Source organism: Lepisma saccharinum, chromosome 9 (genome assembly GCF_977018435.1).
Source record: "Lepisma saccharinum chromosome 9, izLepSacc3.1, whole genome shotgun sequence".
Lineage (NCBI taxonomy): Eukaryota > Metazoa > Arthropoda > Insecta > Zygentoma > Lepismatidae > Lepisma > Lepisma saccharinum.
This window is the reverse complement of record NC_139237.1, coordinates 6,297,185-6,320,618: the sequence shown is the minus strand read 5'-3', so window position 1 is coordinate 6,320,618 and position 23,434 is coordinate 6,297,185. Positions and strand designations below refer to the sequence as shown.

The 23,434-nt window shown below is 37.5% G+C and overlaps 1 protein-coding gene across 1 annotated transcript in view; it reads left to right on the top strand.

Annotated features, from left to right (window-relative positions):
* The window catches only part of LOC145992591 (uncharacterized), a 63,768-nt gene extending 47,245 nt beyond the window's left edge, over positions 1 to 16,523 (top strand). Inside the window, exon 4 of the mRNA XM_083128947.1 lies at positions 14,932 to 16,523. Within this exon, the coding sequence (XP_082985073.1) occupies positions 14,932 to 16,135 (1,204 nt within the window). The 3' untranslated portion in view covers positions 16,136 to 16,523. The remainder of the gene's footprint in view (positions 1 to 14,931) is intronic.
* Positions 16,524 to 23,434: the final 6,911 nt, after the last annotated feature.

Below are 23,434 nucleotides of genomic sequence, written 5' to 3'. Positions count from 1 at the left end.
ATTGAAGTAAAGCGTGGATGAAGTTGGCATGCAACAAAGCATAGCTTCCTTGACAGGCCAGCAATTCCAAGAAAATCCTTTTACGTAGTATCCAGAGAAGGTACAGATATATATTTTTTTTACAGTTGGGAAAAGAAAATGTGAACGGCACAATTTCTAGTCCATGAAATTTTGGCAATGCATAGAATACAATCGAGTAAGTATTTTTCGGTACTATCTTCATGGGCGTAACTTGGGAACTTGGGAACTATCTTTGGTTGAGAGAATCAAAGTTTTCAGTCCCATAAAAATAGTGTCAAAGATTATTTGCTAAATACATTTGAAAAATCACAATAATTATTCTTTTTTTGTTTGTTCCTCAAGTGCCAGGAGGTTCACAAAATATATTTAACTTGTAGGTTTTAATTAATCTATAAATTTTGGATAGGGAAAATGATTCCCAGGTTACGCCTATGATTACCTTCACACATAGTGAACAGAAATTTTGAATATTATACCTCAAAACATATTGTACTTCAGACTTTGTGCTAAATACATAAGTATTTTTAATAAGATTAACTTTTAATGCAAATGATTTTTTTATCACCCTGTCTCTGAACCGCCCATCCCAATTTTTCCATCAAGCATTAGTAGCCACTCTCAGCTACATGTATATAAAATTTGGGTGAAATTGAAAGGGGGGGGGGGGGCATTGCACGAAATTCGCTCTTGAAGTTAGTCATTTATTTTTCTAAAAAATACATGAAACTATACATAAAATACATGATTATTGATACACTGATCAGAAACCTTATTTAAATGAAAGCTTACACTATCCTGAGCAAAAGAAATCAAACTTGAAGTTTCTACGGCAAACCTTAGACAAGATACTACAATTTATAGCCTAATGCGTGTCATTCAAAGTGGAGCCGCATGTGGCGTACAGGGAGATTTTTAAAATCGCGTAATTTCTGAACCCCTTGACCAATCTAAAAAAAATTGTCATTTTTGTAATTAGCATCAAAAGTTCTATAGGTATACCGAATTTCATCAAAATCGGAGATGGTGGGTGACATGGCCTGGATGATTTGATGTGGAATGACCCTTTACTTATGTAATTATAATTATCAGTATTCAACTAATCTGTAAAAGTAAAGTAAAGTGCTCCCCCGTGCATAGCACCATGCCATGAAGGCATATAGGGGGTGTGGGTGTAACGCCCCACACTTTCTTGATCCGGTCGTGAGTAGGGGTGATGTGATCAGCATCACGCCCCTGACCGCCTTTACCCCCCAGGGTTTCCCCCAGGTACCCATGCTATTCGACGCTGGGTAGGCGCCGGGGCCGCTTCCACCGTTAGAAAAGTTCCCGGATTTGAACCGGCCGGGGATCGAACCCGGGACCTTGAGCATGGTAGTCAGACGCGTTACCGACTGAACCACCGCGGCCACTAATCTGTGTATGGCAAAATTGTGTTGAAGACAAAAGGATTGTAAAAAGAAAATCATGAAATTGCCAGTCTCTATTGTGGATTTGGTAGCATCAGCATCAGGGTGACCACTCTAGGACCGTGAAGAAATTCAAGTATAATTCCCGGTTTTCAAGGCAAACCTTCCAAAAATTCAAGGATGCAAGCAAAGGTTTTCTCTATTCAAACCTTACATACTACCGCCCCTCAATAAATATATTAACAATATGAAGAGTGTGCGATTCCAATGAATCCAAAATTTCCACCTTACTTTCCAGAACAAAATATTCATGCATAATTCCCAGAATTTCTGGTGAGTAGCCACCCTGCTTCATAAATTGGTTTGAATCGTGGGTAAAGTATGGATATGATTGTCTCTTTTATTCTATCCATTCATCACAGTCACAGTTCACTCATGAGTGGTATAAGAATTATGTAAACCAAAATAGAAATCACAAACATCAATATGCTCGGACAAATAACTCACCTGAAAAGGAGAATTTTCCATCTTGGATGTTGCTTAATTTGAACTGCTTCTGCGGCTGGTTGCTATCACAGATCTCTCTTTTTCTCTTTCTGCTTGATTCGATGGATTTATTCAACTCTCCCAACTTCTGCTCATGTTTTCTCTAAAGAAAAAGACATTATGACTATAGGTGCACAAATGAAAGTACAGTGATACAGTAACAAGATTTCATCCCTGAAATTTTGAACTTCATACAAAATACTTGGGTTTTAAAATTATCAGATGAAAGCTTACACATATTACCATACAGAAAAATGCCACACAATCATTTATAAGGTTCTAATAAGAATTAAATTTGCTGAGACTGTCATGCATAAATACTGTTGAATTCCACGGCAACTTTCTCCCATGTTACCTCAGAAACCAAAGACGTGAAGTTGTCTCAAGATAAATAATTCTGCAATGAAAACAATATATACATCCAAATTATTCACTATTAGTAGTTTTGGTGGAATTCCAAATTTTGGTCCTAGCAAAATATTGTGGGAAAATACTTCCCTTAATGTGAATAGCAGTCATGAGACAAGACATTGGGTATTGCTTCTAGCAATTAATTTGTTTTTGCCTCATGTGTGCACCTACCAGGGCTGAGCTGATACCAGCTGATCAGAAAGCATGTGTTCTATTTACTTTGATTGTATGCAGGGTCCACATAAATGCCACACAACACTTTTGCAGAGCCTAATTATCCTGGAAATTATGCAAAATTGGAAGTTGTGCCTGAATTATGTGCAAAAAAAATTGAATTTTGTATTAACGTAACATGTAATATTCATGAATATTTTAAAGCAAAAATTTTGGTAAATTTATGCAAATAATTAGAGCGGAATAATTTCCGATATCAATCAATATTTCGAAAAGCTTTTATCATTACAATTTCCAAGCATCGGTATTAATTCAAAGTGATATCGACTCAGCCCTAGAGCTTACCCAATGGCAAAGTGGTAACTTAAATGTTTGCTTTTACTTTAACATCAAGTTTTACTGGGTTTGAGCCCTAGTTGATATCTGTATCGATATATTCTAGCTCTGTGAATGTGCATACATTACATTTAATAACGGAACTGACATTTGAAGAATGCACTAAAAAAACTGATTAGTTAATTTCATTTTTTGTCTAGCTATGAATTCCATATCAAAGCAGTATTTTAAATTTTAAAATAAGTGTTTAATTACACTAGAAAGAATGAAAGCTGTGAATAAGAATAATAACTAATATATTTTTATTCATTTGAAACCCTTGGAGAGGGGTGGGATCAACAATTTTGGTTCACACCACCTACAGCTCTACTCTTGCTGAAAAACATGAAAAGTGGTATTCAGTCTACTCCTGAGAAGTAAGTTAACTAGAAATTTCATAAAATCCAGGACCCCAGATTCATAAAGTAATACAAATGTCTCAATGTTTGTGAAATCAGGTAATGAGAAAATGTCACTTCAACATCATTCCAGGCTATGGCTACTCAGATACCTATCTGTACACTTTACTCACAGTCTCAACATTTTCACTACAATAAAGTTCTTCTTTTAGCTCAGAGATATTTATTGGAGGGGCAGGAAGAACTTTCAACTACAAGAAAGTAATTCTTATGAGGTTTTGCAATTATGTTCAATGGCTCTCTATACATATATTTTATTATGGAGAACTATTTTCACCAGGTGGTGAAGCTAGCTTTTGAGCTATTTTCACCAGAATTTAAACGGCGCATGTATATGATCTACAACCTGGCCTGCTACATGTATGTGCATTCTTTAGTTGTTGATGTGTAAGAAGCTTATGTCAACGTGCATTTATTTTCGTATGGACAGCAACAAGTAATTTTTCTTCACACTATGAAGTTGGAAAAATACCACAAGGTGTTCTAATATGAATTGGTATGTCACATGACATAAGTATGAAGGGGCATTGCATTCCTTATGCTTTTGTTGTTAGGTTAGGCAGGTCACTTTCAGCATTAAAATTATTTCTGTAAATACTTCCCAACACCAGATCATGTAATTTCTGGTCTTAGCACTTGCTGCTATCCTCACTACTTTGTGACAGTAGTAGTTGCACCAATTTTTATTTTTAATGAACTCCTTAGCAGTATCTTAAGTTCTACTGCCAATGAGATTTTAAGTCCACTTTATGCACAGTTAGGCTATTCGGGAGAGGGCCTACATTTTAAAATAGGATCTTAACTACAATGTGTATTGAACTTGGGACTCCTTGATTACAATGTGGATAACGGTTCAAATTGTTTTTTCAAATTATCCTAGCAGGAAGACTAATTATCGTAGAATTTTGGCAATCATTATCACACGAAATTTGAACCTTCCTTAACGTAATGAGCACTGTTTGGATTTCGAAAAAAGTTATTTATGTTGAAAAAAAATAACTTAAAAATTACCTTAGGCAAGCATGCATGCTTCCCATGCACAATGCATTTTCCATTGTCAAGCAAATGTTAAGTATTGTAGACTAGTGGGAATTAATGTAGAAGTAAATCGGAAGCTTAGTAGAATGCATGTATGGACTTTACTTTGATGCTAAGAAAACCAAACCTGGCCCACCTAACATAACTATGAAAGCATATATTGAACAAAATCTTAAGTAATCACTGAAACTCCACAGTATGTGTTAACTGACTTAAATCGAACCATATAAAAATTACATTCGTAGCATGATGAAATCGCAATGTAACAAAAGGAACTTGCGCCAAATACAATGCTATGGTCAGGTATTTACTTTTGCTGATGAAAATAGCCCCATAATCTATTCTTAGCAGCACCTGGTGAAAATAGCCTCATATGCTATTTCCACCACCTGGTGAAAATAGTCGCAGCCATTTTTTTATGTTGTTTGTGGTCATATCACACGTGCATGATATTAAATGACAATGAACACCACATTGACTTAAGAACTCCACATTGTAGTAGCTCCTGATTAGTGAAAATGGTATTAAATTCATCATAACTGTAAATTTCAATTTTCACACTGTGAAATTCTCTGCAATCCCTTTGAAAATGCTTATTTAAGCGAGAAGAAAAATAACTTCAATTGAGGACGTCGGTCAAAATTCCAAGCAATAAACATTTCGTAAATGGTCTACAATATTTTGTGCTCTTCAAAAAGGTTGGAAAGAACAGTACGTTGGACAATTTGCACTGACCTAATGGTGTATTCCAAATAAATTACACAAAATGGCAGATTATGCCCAAAATATTACTATATTCATGAGAAAATGATTCGGCCAAGCAAGTAGGTTAGATAAGCACTTTATATTCGGGTCTCACTATTTACGGGCGAATATTTCCAAGTTGAGGTTAACACACACACCTCAACTTTATGAGCACATAAACTTTGGAAATTACTTTACACAAAAATACGTTAGAGCATTCAAATTGGTCTACTTACGCAAGTGAGTATGTATTCTTACGTGGACGACGTTTCGGAAGCTTTACTGCTTCCTTCCTCAGGTTGTCGTTTTCAGCTCGGAATATCAAGCCATGTCAGAGAAGTGTCATGTAAGGATACTGGGTAAAAGGTTCGGGTTAAAAACGCTTCATAGTGCTTGACCTATACAGAATTAAAACCACTTTGCTAAAAACCCCTTAAAACTCACAATAAAACATGTAAAACCACCGCTACGGTAAACTGGAGTGGCCGTTGAAAGCCTAAGCTCCCTGTCAAGGTGAAGCGAGCGGGCAGATGGCACCGCGCAGCGGAGTGGTACTTCCCCTCCCACGATAGATCCCTCCCCTCTCTTTTTCTTCCCCTCGTCACCAATCCAAGGAAAATTCCCGTTCCACCTCGGCTGCTTTCCTTACTTCCGATGTGACATGGAAGCCCATCGGGGCCCTTTTATTATTCAAATTGTCCCACTTTTTAAAAAAGCTAATCCATACGTCATCTAAATTGCCCTCGTCCCGGTTCAGTTTATTTCTGTGTCCCGCGCATATCAATGCCGTTTCATACACGTTCCTATCCAATTTACTATTACTTTTTTTGATAACATCTCTTTTTATTATTCTATGCCCACTGTTTATTATATGCTCTGCAAGCCCCGTTTTCGGATCGCTTTCTTTGATGTTCTTATCATGTTCGCCCCATCTAATACGCATGCTCCGGCCGGTTTGTCCAATATATTCCATCCCGCAATTGCATTCAATTCTATACACCCCTTTTTGTTCATCAGGGTTATCTCGAATTTTTACCCCCCTCTTATAATCCGTGAAATGCTTTTCAATATTTCTAGGTGCTCTCGTCCCGCATTTCACACCATACTTTTTCACTGTTTTTTCAATTTTCTCAGTGAGCCCTTTACAGTACGGTATCCCAACATAGTTAACTTTACTATCCAACCCTCCCTCCTCTTTTTCCTCCTTTTCTAATCTGCTATCAGAATCGGGGTTCCCCTTTGAAATATTCTTCCTTGCTCTCCTAGCTAACACGTTCATTTCATATTCGGAAAATCCATTCTTCATTCCTACCTCTATTATCCACGATATTTCTTTTTCTTTTTCTACGGCATTATTGCATAACCTCTCAGCCCTTATGAAAAAGTTTAAATAAGCATTCGATTTGACCCTACTTGAATGTTCCGATGCCTTATTAATATAAAGACTGCCTGCCAGGGGTTTGTGAAACACCCCTGTCTTTATCCCCTTTTCAGTTTTAGTAATACTTAGGTCCAGGTAGTTGATATTACCTTCCACCGAATTCTCCCTAGTGAAGCTTATTCTGTCCTCTTGTTTTCCTAACTCCACAAAAAGGGTGTTAAGATCTTTTTCTTTTCCAACTACAAGGATATCGTCCACATACCTACAGTAATATTTTATGTCTACTCCCACCCTTTCCATAACCCCTTTTTCTAAGTAATGCAAGAAAATGTTTGCCGCAAAACCCGATATCGGGTTGCCCATCGCTAACCCTTCTTTCTGTCGAAAAATCTTATCGTTTACGCGGAAATAATTGTACCCGGTTACAAGAAAAAACCACCTGACATATTCCCATGCTACCAATATATCCACGCCATGGTCTAGTAGCCATCTTTGAAGGCAGTCACCGGCTTTCTCTCTCGGTACACTAGGGTACAAATTTGTTACATCAAAACTGCTAATTTGGTCATCCCTCCCGATTTCTAAATTTTCAATTGACTTTTTTACCTCAAAGGAGTTTTTAACGCTATACTGGGTGTTAACATTAATCTTCTTCATTCTTTTAATTAATTCCTTTGCCAACCCATAACCTTGGTGTTCATAGGTGGGGATTATTGGTCTAAGTGGGATCAGTGCCTTGTGCGTTTTTGGAATGCCGAATGCTGTGGGGATATTCCCCTCCTTCTCTTCTTTAATGAGCTTCTTCTTTTCCCCGCTGCCTAAGGTTATGCTGGTTTCTATCCCACGTCTAATCTCATTTCTAATTTTACTAATTGGGTTCCCATTAACCATTTCGAAATCATTATTTAGAAAGCATTCTTCTAACTTACTTTGATATACGCCTTTTTCTATTACTACCATCTTATTTTCTTTGTCAGATCAAATGAGATACACATTATTATCTTTGGCCCATTTTTTCACAGTGTTTAAATCATCCCTAATTCTCCGGTCATTTTTCTCTTTTTGCGTTCTATTCCCACCCCTGGAAACACACCCTCTCTTAATTTGACTCAACATGTATTCATCAATAATCTCACTTACACCCTGCCTGACTTTGGACTTATCTTCTTTCTCGTCTAACTTCCCGATAATTTTCTCCGTGGCGATAACAACCTCCTCTTTCACAAACCGTTCGTTCTTTACAGCGAATTTATGCCCCCTGCTCAACATATCACCCAAAGCTTTTGGGGGGTTTAATTTTGTCAGATTTAAAAAGTTTTCGCCCATACTATCGATTTTACAGTATGAAATTGGTGCACAGTTGGAGCTTTCTTCGACTAAAACTAGGTACACATTATGCACAATTTTAATGCTTCAATTAATCCTTCCAAAGTAATACATTGGATAGAAGTCGAAAATCTGATACTATTTCATGAACCAACCACTTTCCGACTTTGGTGAGCACTATCTACATGCCTTTGTTAGAAAGACTGTCCAAATAGAACCAGCAGAGAAAATTAATGGTTTAAAATTTATAATTCCATGGTAAATGTTATCAACTGGCAGGTAAACAACGTGGCATGTAATTGCATTATTTCTACATTTACACACTTTCAAGAAATTGTAATGAAACATGTGACCGAGCTTATTTCACCCCTTTCATTATTATATTATCTCTTAATTTTACACTTACCTGTAAGTGAATTTTCATATTGTACGTGCTGGTGTTCGTTACTGACAATTCATTTCCTATGCAGCAAAGATGGCCGCGGTGGCTCAGTCGGTAACGCGTCTGACTACCATGCTAAAGGTCCCGGGTTCGATCCCCGGCCGGTTCAAATCCGGGAACTTTTCTAACGGTGGAAGCGGCCCCGGCGCCTACCCAGCGTCGAATAACATGGGTACCTGGGGGAAACCCTGGGGGGTAAAGACGGTCAGGGGCGTGATGCTGATCACATCACCCCCACTCACGACCGGATCAAGAAAGTGTGGGGCGTTACCCCCACACCCCCTATACGCCTTCATGGTGTGGTGCTATGCACAGGGGAACACTTTACCTTTTTTTTTTTTTATGCAGCAAAGATTACAGCTTGCAATAAAATTTCCATTCCCTGTCCTCTTGAAAGTAAAAAAAACTTATTGTGTTCATCCCATGGTAACTTTTCACGTGGTTTGCTTCCACATTCTTCGCTGTCGGTATCACTCATTATTAAAAACGTGGTGCTATAAAACAATTGCGATGCACAATATTAACGGGCTCACGAGCTTCAACTATGTCTAACAAACAAAATACTCAAATGAGCACGAGAGACCAAAGATGAAGGTATTTATACTTTTCTCTTTAGGAACAAACAACAAAGTTACCGTGCTACACAGTTGCATGGCAACCTTTCTTCTTCTTCTCTGATAAACACTGTTGCCATGTAAACATTTACCGCAAAACTCCGACAAGAAAAGTAGCGAGGTGATTTTTGCTACAAACTAGAAGAATGCTGCTACAAGTAGCATGCTACTTCCGACCTCTGGGCTTATCTCAAAAAGGCATCAGAACAGGAAAAAACAAAGTATACCATTTTATAGATGAGTATATGTACTATCTAGGACTGAGCCGATACAAGTTTAAGCTGATACCCATACTCTCTCCCTCCGATACCAATACTTCTATAATTCCAGTTTAAAATAACACAGGCTAGTTACCAAATCATCTAATATATAAAAATGGATGTGTGTGTGTGTGTGTTTGTTCCGGCATAACTCTCGAACGCCTGGAGCGATTTCAACTGAACTTGGTACGCATATCTCTTGCAACCTGGAAAGAAATACTGTTGGGGTAAGACACCCCTGGCACCCCTGGGTGTAAGGAGTTGTAAGGGGGTGACATGTAAAAATAATAGAAAACAACCGATACTATTGTGGAATCCATAGTTTTCGGGGTTGCTAAGATGAATTGTGACACTCCCAATGCTGTTCAACTCCAAGACACCCCTGACACCCCTAATTGTGGGGTGGGAATGGGGTGACATGTAAAAACAATAAAAAATGACCGATATTTGTGTGGGATCCATAGTTTTCGGAGTCTCTAAGATAAATAGTGACACTCCCAATGCCGATCAACTCCAAGACACCCCTGACACCCCTAGGGGTGGGGATGGGAAGGGGGTGACATGTAAAAATAATCCAAAACAACCGATATTAATGTGAAATGCATAGTTTTTGGGGTCGCTAAGATGAATAGTGACACTCTCAATGCCGTTAAACTCTAAGATACCCCTAGGGGTGGGAGTGGAAAGGGGGCGACATGTAAAAAATAATCGAAAACGACCGATATTAGTGTGGAATACATAGTTTCCGAGGTCGCTAAGATGAATAGCCACACTCCCAATGCTGTTCAACTCCAAGACACCCCTGGCATCCTAGGTGTGGGAATAGGGTTGTCATGTAAAAATAATCTGAAAGGGCAGATATTTGTGTGAAATCCATAGTTTTCGTGTAACTAAGATCAATAGTGACACTCCCAATGCCGTTTAACTCCAAGACATCCCTGGCACCCCTAGGGTTGAGGGTGGGAAGGGGTGACATGTAAATATAATTGAAAACTACCGATATTAGTGTGGAATCCATAGTTTTCGGGACCGCTAAGATGAATAGTGACAATCTCAATGCCGTTCAAGTACAAGTTCATTTTACCCTATAAGTAGAATTCATTATTTTCCTGTCTAATAGAAGATTGGGATAAATAATTACCTGGGCAACGCTGGGCAATCAGCTAGTAGTAATTTAAAATAACACAGACTAGTTACCTAGTTACCAAATCATACTAACTCATCACATCACGTTCCTTTAATGACATTAAATAAATCCCAAGTTATTCTTCTCATGTAGCATTATAACACTCTAAAATGTATTGTGACATTTGGTGATTTTTTTTATGTGGTTCACGATTACATCAAAAAGTCGACGGATTTTGTTTCTTCTTCAACTTCATGATAACACTATTCGTTCTTGTCATTTAGGTTGATAGGAGAGGGAAAAGAGAGATTCTCATCTGACCGGTTTTCTTTATGCCCTGCTCTCCATTATTCTCTGCCATTTGCAATAAAAACAAGTCACTACGGTATCGGCCTATACCATCACATAAAGACTCTCCCTGCACAGAAGGTTTGAATTGATTGATTGAATTTTATGTTATGGGCACTTCAGCACATATGTTTGTCACACAATACGGAGATATGGCCCTTAACTAAAACAAAATTGAGGACAGACCTCTAACAAAACTTAATTATTAAATTTTAAAAACTAATTAATTATAATTCATTGCTTAAGACAATCTAAAACTATACTCTCTCTATACAAGACCCTTGTTGGCCTGCAACATTACAGTTACCAGAGTGTACTATGTGAAAGTTAAGTTCATTTTCAGGTGCCTTACCACAAGGTCGCCCCTTACACCCGTACACAGAAGAGAAAAACACAAGAAATTATTTTATCCACAATCCTCCTTTCTTGCTTGAACGTAGATAAAACATAACTTTCAGATCGACCTTAATCTGTCTTTCTCAAGAACTCAGCAATCATCTGGTCCAGAAACAGCCCAGCATGATAGTATGCTAGTTTTCGAAATGTCCACTCTTTCTTACCCCATGAGTTTGTGAGCAGGTATTGGAAATTAATGCTTTCTTTTTTTTCCATACAGCTTTTACCAGGTAGATGCCTTCAAGAAGTTTGGGAGCAGCTTTCACCTTGCCCTGCCTTCTGCTTCCAAGGAGGGTGGGGGTTTGTCAAGCCTTTTTTGAAAAACCTAAATGCATAATTTCTTGTGCAGGTCTTTCAGCCTGTCACTAAGAAGGGTGAACGGACCTCTGAAAAGGGACTCATGAACAATGGTATTGGTGGAAAAATTTCAACCGATACCAGTACATCAGTATTGGTAATGGCTCAGTCCTAGTACTAACACAAGGAAAAGGAAAGAACAGTCCCATTTTCGTTAAGAAAGATATCAAATGTCAATGATTACGCTTCCTCCCCTATCAAAAAGTGGATCAGCCCTTTTCTACTCCCTTTCTTTCTTCCAAATAGAACAGCCCATATCTTGGCAAGTTATGTGTTTGTTTTTCTTTGTTTTTATTTTATTTTATTTCTTTATTTGATAGATGGCACAGTGGTGATGTCATTGCCTTGTAATCAAACTGCTTTCAAAGTTGCAAAGTATTTATTTCTCAGGACCTGCTTCACCAGAAAGAAAATCAAGCCAAACAAGAAATACAACTTTCTCACTTTGTCTCAATTTCAAAATAATGTCTCTTAGTATAGAACAAAATGAAAAACTGATAAATGCTGTTGGAGAATATTTGCATTTATGTATGTTAAAAAATGAAAACAGATTTTTTTTAAAGTTGGGAACGCTGCACTTGATAGTGTTCCACCTGGAGAATTATGAATATTATAGATGACATATATTTAACAGCACCTTGCAAAGTACTCTGCAATGGACAGAAACTTTATTTCTTTCAACATGCTGTGAAAATGTGATCATATAGGAGAAAGTGGTTGCTTGCACAACCATCAATGCATTTCAAGACAACTGCATCCAGTGATGTTGTAGAACACTTCGTAAAATGCTTGAGTGTGAGCTGTACTTTGTTTCCAGGAAATAGATGTTGCAGGCTCAAATCCAAACATTTTCCTTTGTTTTAAAATTATGGTGTTGATTTTGGTCGAGTATGAAGTGTTGTAATTAAGTGAAATAATTTTGTTTCATAATGTTTTATTAATTAATTTGGTGTAGAATTCAGTTTGCTCAGCTTTGCTTTTTTTCTCTCCTGATGCTGAAGTTCCAATATATGCATTGGAAAGATGAGATTTATTTCATGCCCTAACATGGTTGATGGATATTAAATGCAAACTTTCTGTTCAGTTCTGGTGTATAGTGTTTCCAAAGTCACGCAGCCCAAATTTGGAATGCTTATAACATGAAAACCATAAGAGATATTTACATCATGTTTTATGCACTATAAAACCTCATCCATCGAGATATTTTTACTCTATGCAGGAAATTCTACAAATTGACAGAAGTCAGCATTATTATTTTTCTCAGAACATGCAAAATATATAAGAAAGTATCGAAGGATCGTAATTAGATGTCTGATAACTGTCTATATACCATATTATTCTGTCATTCACTACTAATATGAGACCTGCACATCATTTATTGGGTTGGGGACTTGTGATTATGTGGGTTAAATGGAAAAGTTCCTCTATGCTAAGTAAAAATTTTGAGCATGTCTTCGAACCACTGTTATTACTCAACAAAACGTGCTATCATTTATTGCCCATTTTTAGTTTCTGAAATAAAAAATAAAACATTTTATTTGAAGCCGTGCAAATTTCAAATTATGTGCTCGAACGTTTGAAATTTCAGGCAATACTGTGGAATCAAGGTGAACAGACTCCCATCAACTACAGTAGAGCCAAGCACATATCTTGAAACTTTAGCATCAGAAAAGAATGAAAACTGAGCAGAAGAAATCATTTGTCAAATCCTACATCAAGTTTATTATGACAGACAATTCTGAAACACAATTATTTCACATAATTAGTACACTCCATATTCAACAAATCTTAATGCAATACTTAAAAAAAATGGAGGGGTTTCGATTTGAGCCCATGTTGTGCATTTCCTTGAAAAAAATAACACTCTCGACCATTTCAGCAGCCGCTCTATTACATCACTTAATTAAAGTGTCTTGAAATGTGTTGATTCTTGTATGGGTGTGTTAGGATTACAATTTCGCTGCATATTGGAAGAAATCTTAATTTTTGCATATTCCACAGTACTTTACAAGGTGTGTTGTTAAGTATATTTTTCACAAACCATTCATGATTATTCACCTCTATGTTCAGACTTGTCAGCAATTTCCTTGAGGTGTACCTTTACCGAGATTTCCAACCTCACAATAATTTTGTATGCTTCCAATTTTTTGTTACAAGCAAAATTGCTAATATTATCTTATCTTATATTTGATATGGGCTCTTGTGTAATGGATAAGAGCAGTCCCAGGTTCGATTCCTGGTGGGGGCTAAAAAAAATGATCCAGCATCATGAAGACAATTTGGGAGGAGCAGCTCCAATCTCGAAAATGAGTAAATAGTGGCAGTAGGACTTTGACCACTGCGCTCACTCTGACAACACTATTTCCACAACAATAGTCTTTCTAATAATGCCGTTTACGTCATCTCATAAAAATGTGATCAGGTCGCTCATGAAACTCTAAAAGTCAGCTAGAGAGCACCACAGGCCAATATTTTAAATACTGTTAAAATGGCACTCCATTAAAATTTAAAGTGAGTGTGGCGGTCACCTGTGACCGATCATGGGTTAATACCTGGGTTAAGTATGTTAGAATTAGTTTCGGACTTCATAATATAAGCAAGAATGTAAATAATTCACTACTATGTTTTTTCTAGTAAAGTTGTCTGCTCTCTGTGGCTTCTGAAGAGCTATATTTCCACATTAACGATTTCTGTAGTTATACGAGGGATAGTTGGAAAATAAGTTTTCCTAGTTTGCCATCTACAGAGAGTTTTATTCTGGATAAAGAACATAACATGAGCAGAAAGAGGCATTGCTACACTATTTTTCCACATAGTCCCCAGCGACATTCTAGCGCTTATACCGATTTACAAGTTTCAAGAAACCCTGTTGATAAAACTGCATGCCCTCTTTATGGATGAAGAGACTTTGGTTCATTTTTGAGGAAAATAAAAATTTTCATATAATTTATTTATCCATCACATGATATACCGGAAGTCCTATCCATTCGTAGTGAACAACTTCATCCTTTGTCCACGATTGCAACACACCTCTGCTCTGCATGCCCTTCTCAACACAGCAGTACACTGGCGCCCTGTGAGAAAAAGATCATGCATCAGACAACAAAAGAAAGATGATGCCCATATAACCGCAACATTTTACCAACCTAAAATTTCCACGCTTTCTGAAAATACACATGTGGTAAACTTTTTTTCCGACTATCCCTCGTAAATATTTCAGGCCAGTCTCATAATTTTTTTAGAGGTGTACATAATGCTTGCAGAACCTGCAAAAGTACAGCAAGTCAATAACACTTCAAGGAAGAAACAATTCAATAACTAAAAAAATCCCTGCTAAAGAATAGATATTCTCCACAACCTCCTACCATGACCCTGAATAAAACAGCTCTTGGCTCACTTAGCCTCAAAAAATGTTGTACTTGTTGACAGATTTTCAGAGGAGCATGGATTGCATGGAACTGTAATAAACTGACTTAACATAAATTATGTAGTATATGCTGAGAATTATCACAGATAATTTGTACTAATGAACAAAATCTACTTCTAGGTACCCAGTTGACAACAATGCAGGAATTGGAAGTTCCATCCAGAAAGAAGAGACATACAGGCTTAAATATTCACGTCTGGCAGAATTTGATAATGCTTCAAATAAGGACACCGGTCACAAAGATTCTCATGGATCAAGTTTTAAGTCTTCTTGTCCATCAGTATCAGCTTCAATTGATTCTGAGGTGATGATTAAAGGATCTCATTTAGAAGTTGCAGAGAGAGTTTTTAATGAAAGAAAATCCTTTGAGGTTCACAAATGTTTTTATAGTGGAGAGAAGTCATTTGTGTGTGCAACATGTAAAAAAGCTTTTACACGTAAGGGAGACCTTTCCCGACATTCGTTAATTCATACTAAAGACAAACCGCATGTTTGCCTAACATGCAACAAAGCATTTAAACACAAAACCATTCTTAACCGGCATATAAAATTTCATTCTGGACATAGACCGCATGCGTGTGTTTTATGCAACAAAGCTTTTACACAGAAGTCCGATCTGGTGAGACATTCGTTAACTCACACAGGAGTGAAACCACACGTGTGTGTAACATGCAATAAAGGATTTACAAAGAAACACGATCTTGACCTGCATACAAAACTTCATTCTGGAGATAGACCACATGTGTGTCTTTTGTGCAAGAAAGCATTTACGCGGAAGACAGATCTTGTCAGACATTCATTAACTCACACGGGAGAGAAACCGTATGTGTGCGCAACATGCAATAAAGCGTTTACACAGAAACCTGATCTCAACCGTCATGAAAAACTTCATTCTGGAGATAGGCCACATTTGTGTCTTTTGTGCAACAAAGCATTTACACAGAAGGCACATCTTATCAAACATTCAAGTATTCATACAGCAGAGAGACCATATGTTTGTAAAATTTGCAATAAAACATTTAAGCACAAAAACAGTCTTAACCAGCATACAAAACTTCATTCTGGAGACAGACCGCATGTGTGTTTTTTGTGCAGCAAAGCATTTGCACAGAGGACAGATCTTGTCAGACATTCAAGAATTCACACTGGAGAAAAGCCATACGTGTGTTTGACATGTGAAAAAGCATTTACATGTAAGGGAAATCTTGATGAACATTCCAGAATTCATACTGGTGAAACCCCATATACATGTGCAACATGTAACAAAGGGTTTATAGTAAAGAAAAATCTTATTGTTCATTTAAGATCTCATGCTGGAGAATAACCAAAGGTGCGTGTGAGACATGGAGGAAACCATTTATATATTGGTAAACTTTCAAGAATTCATATGGAGAAGAAACCATATATGTGTGTGACATGCATAAAAGTATTTTTACGAAATGGATGTCTTAAAAAGCATGCAATAAAAGATACTGGAGAGAAAATCTTTTAATGTGATGAAGGCCAACACATGCACACACATATGGCATACATGCATACATACACCTATCTTTGCAATTAACCAAATGAGACAGGAATGCCAAGTAAATCAAACCAAAACCAAAAGTTAGCAAAGTGTAAAAAAGTTTTTGTATGAAGTAAAAAGAAACCTGGATAGAGGACAGCTGTGGAATTGCTTGCAAAATTTTTTGATGTGTGTTAATAGTCTGTGAGGATATATATCGAATTAAAAAAAAATATTCATTTTATGCATTACGGATGATTTATGGGATTAATTATGGCATATTCATTAATTTTTTTTTTTTTTTTTTTTTTTTTTAAAAAAACATTAGGAGGTGTACTGACGGCATTGGTCATGTCAGAGGGCAGACCAGTTGTGTCCGACATTTGGCTATTTTATTCATTCAATGCCCAGATGAAAGAAAGAGTTGAAATTTTTTGTACAATGTTAATTGGACATTATCCATTGTACAGTGCTTTAAATTATACTTACTCTAGCACTACATTTCGAGAGAGCACCTCTTCCCTTGTCTTCAGGTGGAATTTCTAATGCCGGTGGTGGGAATCAAACTCCATCTTGCCCCTATGAAATTCTAATGGAAATTCAGAAAACTATTAAAATACTAAACAGCCTATCTTTTTGAAAGTTACTCCACATAGGTGTCTGTTATCCATGTTTGCATTTAGTTCATGCAAAAACTTTTTAAACTTCAGTAATTTCTTCCCCACACTTAATGTTTATGTAGATAATGTTTTAAAAATAAGCCCATATGAAAAGTTAATACCCAGTGCAAGGTTCATGTCTATCATTTTTTGTACAAAAGTTATGCACATTCTAAATTTTGGTTGCATTCCACTGAATATACATATGTGTGTGTGTGTTCGAAATATTAAGTATAGGAAAATTGGACATGATTATTTATTATGTTAAGTATAGCAAGATCGAAAATTTAACTTCCACTAAATGTTAACTTACAAGAAATAGGCCAGTCCACAAGGAGTTCCAATAAGGAAAAAAAAAATCAGAGTAAGCTGGAACAAATGTTGTTATCTTCCTATAAAGGTTCTTAACATAATATTAATTTTTGCACTCCTGTACCACCCTGGATTTGGCTGCCATCTTTGAAAATGGTGCCCAAAATCATTTTTTTTTTGCAAATATCTTGCTTGGAAAGCATTTTACAGCAAAAGAGGTTAAAACAAAATAATAATCTACATAAAATTCTCTACAAGAAGTGTTCTGTACATTTTCCTCCTAGGATGCATCGTTTGGCTGCTAGATGAGCGAGAAATTTCACTTTTTTTTTCCGCCCCGTTTTGGAAGTGTGGAACTCACGGGAACATATTTAACATGATGTTTTGTAGCATTTCTCTTCTATAAAATTGGACTTAATACATTTGATCTTTTAGAATGTCATTAATGAGTTCAATTGCTTTTATCATTACATGCAGAACTTTATAGGAAATAGTTTAGCATCAGCTGTGTGCAGGAGATAATACGCATGTTTGGTCTGAAAGAAAAGGTAACTCCAAAGGAACATGTTGGCTTGGTATAAAAAGGTTATTTCTCAATAAAACACTCTTGTTATCAAGGGGTCCTGGATTCGATTCTCAGTGGAGGCACACTGCACAGTGGTTTAGAACCCACTTTAAAGTGTAGGTCAAGTCTCAATTGCCTACCCGTGCAAAAAGTAAAGTGCTCCTGTGTGCATAGCACCATGCCATGAAGGCGTATAGGGGGTGTGGGGGTAATGCCCAACACTTTCTTGCTCCGGTCGTGAGTGGGGTGATGTGATCAGCATCATGCCCCTGACCACCTTTACCCCCCAGGGTTTCCCCCAGGTACCCATGTTATTCGACGCTGGGTTGGTGCCGGGGTGCTTCCATCGTTAGAAAAGTTCCCGGATTTGAACCGGCCGGGGATCGAACCCGGGACCTTGAGCATGGTAGTCAGACGCGTTACCGACTGAGCCACCGTGGCCACCGCCTACCTACCTACCCGTGCACACTTGACTTAATTCCTTTTGCTCCATCAGGAACATAGGGCTTCAGTGAAACTCCTCCATTTGGCTCTGTGACGTGCGAGTTGGCACCTCTCTATGTTTTTCCTTTCTTGGCTGCTTCTTCTTCTAATGTTCTCTTCCATGTTTTCTTTTGATGTCCTATTTTTGGGCTTCTTGGGAGTTCCAGTCTAAGGTTGCTTTCTCTATTGCTCCAGTTGGTTTTCATAAGGTGTGTCCTAACCATTTTCTTCTTTTTATTTGGGTAGCAATTGGCTGTTGTTTAGTTTATCTCCATAGTTCTTCATTTCATATTATTTCTTGCCATTTTATGTTGAGGATATGCCTGAGACAATGATTAATAAAGGTTTGTATCCTCTTTGTGTTAGCTTGTGTGGTTTTCCATGTTTAGCATACAGTAAAACTGATTTTACATTTGTATTGAAAATCCTTATTTTTGTCTTTCTAGATATATTGCAAGCTTTCCAAATGGGATACAGTTGTATAAATGCCATATTGTCTTTCTTGATTCTATTTTGTAACAGTTATGTCTTCATCTGAACCTCCTTCTTTTGTTATGACACTTCCTAAGTACGTAAATGACTCTACTTGTTCAACCAGTTCATGACAAACATTCAGTTTTTTTTTCTCTTGCACTGACTCTAATTTCTTTAGTCTTGTTCACATTAATAGTGAGTCCTGCTATCTTTGCTTCCTTCTGTAGTCTTTTTAGTTTCTCCTTCATGCCACTAAGTCTTTGTGCTAATAAGCAGATGTCATCTGCAAAATCTAAATCTTCTAGTCTATCTTTGAGTCCCCATTGTATTCCTCTTTGCCTGCAACCAATAGTTTTCTTCATAAGTGCATCTAGTACTAGCAGAAATATTGTCGGAGATAGAATGCATCCATGTCTCACTTCATTTGTAACATCTATGTATTCTGTAAGCTGTCCTTCATGTAGGATTTTACACCTAACCTTCACACATATCTTCCCTTAGGCTTAATATCTTCCCTTAGGCTTAATATCTTCGTTGGAATACCATAAGCTGCTAGTGACTCTTGTATTTAGTGAGTCAAAATCCTTTTCAAAATCGATGAATGTAATATATAAAGTGGCTTGCCATTCACTGTTTTGTTCCAAAATTATTCTTAAAGTTTTTATTTAATCGACACAACTACGTTGTCTGTGGAAACCAACTTGTTCTTTCCTCAGTCTTGATTCTACAACATTCTTCACTCTAAATTTATTCTCGATAGTATCTTACTTGGTATACTTAGCAAAGTATTTCCCCTCCAGTTTTTACAGTTAGTTGTATCTCCCCTTTTTGGCAGCTTTACTATTAAACCTTCTCTCCTTTCTAATGGAAATTTTTCTTCATTCCATACCAGGTGTGCCGGTAAATAATTCTTAATTGATTTGAAAGAAAACAAGCGTATCTGGGGAGAAAGGTAACAAATGCTTTATTCAAAGTATGCACCATCGCTAGCTACACATTGTGCCCATCTGTCCGTCAAATTGTGGATGCCCTTCCAGAAAAATCATTCACATTTTGAAGTGATCCAGTCAGCAAGCCATTGTTCAACATCTTCGTAATTGTTGAAGTGTTGCTGGGAAAGTGAGTTACCCATCGATGAAAACAAGTGGTAGTCCGAAGGGGCTAAGTCTGGTGAGTATGGCAGGTGGGGTAAGAATTCCCAGCCAAGTGCAGAAATGGTGTGTCTGACATCTTTCGCTGTGTGTGATGAGGCGTTGTCGTGCTGCAAAATTACTTTTCCGTGTCTTGTCGCCCAATTGGGTGCTTCTCGATCAATGCATGGTTCAAATTGATGAGTTGTTGACGGTAGCGAACGGCATTCAATGTTTCACCTGGTTTCAGAAGCTCATGGTACACCACACCCTTCTGATCCCACCAAATACACAGCATTGTCTTCCTTCTGAAGCAATTCGGGTTTTGCAGTCAATGTTGAAGGTTGTCCTGGGTCAACCCATGACTTTTTGCATTTTGGGTTCTCGAAGTAGATCCATTTTTCATCCCCAGTCACTATCCGATGCAAGAAAGACTTTCTTTCATGCCGAGAAAGCAACACTTCACACACCGTTTTTACCTTTTCCATTTGTCTGTCGTTAAGATGATGTGGGACCCATTTTCCTGCCTTCTGGATCTTTCCCATGGCATGAAGACGATCAGATATGATTTGGCAACCAACATTTAACTTCTCTGCCAGTTGTTGTTGCGTTTGCGTATCGTCTTCGTCCAACAGTGCTTGCAATTCGATATCTTGGAATTTTTTGGGCTGGCCCAGGCGATCTTTGTCTTTCAAGTCGAAATCACCACTTTTGAATCGTCGAAACCAACGCACACATGCGTCTTGCATTAGGACATTGTCACCGTACGTTTCCACAAGGATATGATGTCTTTCACTCACGTTTTTCTTTTGATTGAACAAGTAAAGCAGGATGTGCCGCACATGCTCTTTATTTGGTTTGAAGGTCAACATGTTTCCCACACAAACCCAATATCACGATCACTCGCACTTTGCACATCCACGGCATTTTGACAGGTACTGTCCTGGTAACACACTGACGTAACAGTTGAGACTGTGCACCAACCCTTGCTTCCAGCTCCATCCAGCGACGAAATTAAGAATTATTAACCGGCACACCTGGTATTTTCTCTGACAAAGGTTTTAATAGGTCAATGGAAGTTTCCACATTAGCTTTGATTAGTTCCGGATTGATGTTATCCTTTCCAGGAGCCTTGCCATTCTTAATTTGCTTTTTTTGCTAGTTTAACTTCTACTCTAGTTGGGGAGCCTAATTTAATTTTGTATCTTCTCTCTTTTCTTCTGTCCTTTTTTGTTACAAATGTCTTCTTCTCTTTTCCCATCTCTATTCAATATGTCTGAAAAATATTCTCTCCATCTTTCCATTTGTTGTTCTTGGGTTGGCAATAAATTACCATTTCTATCCCACTGGTTTACTCTTCCTAAATGTTTTTCTGGATAATTTCTTATAAGTGTTTTAAGTCACCTCTCTTTTCTGCATCTTCTGCATTTTGTGCTAAGTCTTCTAAACATTGCACAGTGGTTTGGATCCTACTTAAAAGTGTAGGTCCAGTCCCGATTGCCTACCCCTGCATAAGGTAGACTTAAAACAACAATTCAAGCCACAATAATACGTTCAGAAACGTTTTGGTCTGGGATCTGGTCAGATATGGCAATTGAGCTGGGATACGCTCCATGAAGAGTTGTGGGAGATGGCAGAGGAATGACTCAGTGCTAAGTGGACTTTTAGCATACCTACTAGTTCACAGATATAACGGATGAGCTGAATGTCGACGCACAAAAGTCTCATACATGAAGGGGTAAGCAGACTTTCAGTTCTCTTGCCAGTAATTCTCATCTTGCTCACCATTTCTTGATTTTATATAAAGCCAATAACTCCAGGAGTAACAGGGAATAAGAAATCCAATCCATCCAGTGCTCATGATATTGGAGTGTTTTCATGTTGGCCATTTGGCAAATGTCAAGTTTGAACAAAATAAAAGAGATAATGACACTTCACTTCTGAAGTGAAAATCAGATATATATTGTACCCAGTTAATCCAGAGTTTTTATTTAAAAAAATATTTTACTAAAAAATTACAAGACCAATTCAGAGTAAACTGTAACTACAAACTTCCCTGTGCCCATTACAGCTGATGAGGTAGGAATGTGGAAAACCAAGAAGCCTTCCCTTTATGATCCTCTTTGTATCACTATCTGAAAGTATCACAACAGACAAAAAAGATGCACCACCAGAGCTTCTTTGTATTAGCCAATATCCAGTAAATGCCTTAATGGTTGCACAAGGAGTCTTGTAGCTGTAGGAAATTGGGCTAAAGTGTTCAATGTTGCAATACATTAAAGTGTTCAAAATTTGACACTGTTCTAACTCTGTCCCAGGAATCTCTGGACCAAGGCTGCATATTAAAGTAGAGAAGAGGAGAAATCGAGTGGGTGGAGCAAACAAGTACACACACGGCTAGTAGCTACAATCGTTATTCCCCCAGCACGCAATCCTGTTGCCTCTCACAAGTTCATTGGTTGAGTCTTCTCAAGTTATTACTTGCATAGAGACTTGCTTTCGTTTGCTCGCTCCAGAGATTCCTGAGACAGCATAGAAGAAGAAGGGAGTTTTCGGACAAAAGCAGCACGTCTCTCTTGGAAACCAATCTTAAGAAAATATATGCAACTTTTTGAACTCAAGTGTCATGGCAAGCTTCCCGTATGCATTCAGGGTGAATATTTTCTTTTTAGATTAAATGGGTTTTAATTCTCTTCAGTGCTTCATTACAAATCTTCCACAACCATTGTACAACTTTCTTTCCTCCCATCTTTATTAGTTCTGGGTATACACCATCTGCTCCTGCTGCTTTTTCTAATTTCACTCTCTTTATTGCATCCTCCAGTTCTTGCATTTTTATTTCATCTCTTCTATCCTCTTCTACATTTGCACTCTCTATTGCATCTTCATTCATCTTCCCATTTTCATCTTTAAATGTGTTTTCATAATACTGACTCCATGTCTTCAATATATCTTCAGTTTCTGTTTGGATCTTTCCTGATTCATCTTCTATGTTTCTTATTCTCTTCCCATATTTTCCTTTCATTGCGTTTACTGTCTGCCAGAACTTTTAACTATTCCCTTATAATTTTTCTCTATTTCTAACCCAAATTCTTCCCATGATACTTTCTTTGCTTGTCGGACTGCTGCTTTTGCTTCATTTCTCCTCTGATCATACTCATTACATTTCTCCACTGTTTTATTTTCCATGTACCTCTTTCATGCTTGTTTCTTCCTTTTAACGATTTCTTTAACCAAGTTATTCCACTATCTTGTCTTTTCTTTTGATCTCCTACAGTTGTTAAGCCACAAACTGTTTTAACACATTCGGGTCTGGCCTCATAATACAGCATTTTTACCTCTGGTCTGCGGTTTTTGGTTGTTTTTCAAAAAATCATAGAAAAAATATTTTTAATTTGTTTTTATTTACCACACATTTCTTAAATCTACAAAACTTCCTCTTTTCAATGAACAAAATTTATTAAATTTTCTTTTCATTTTCAGACATTTTTGAATA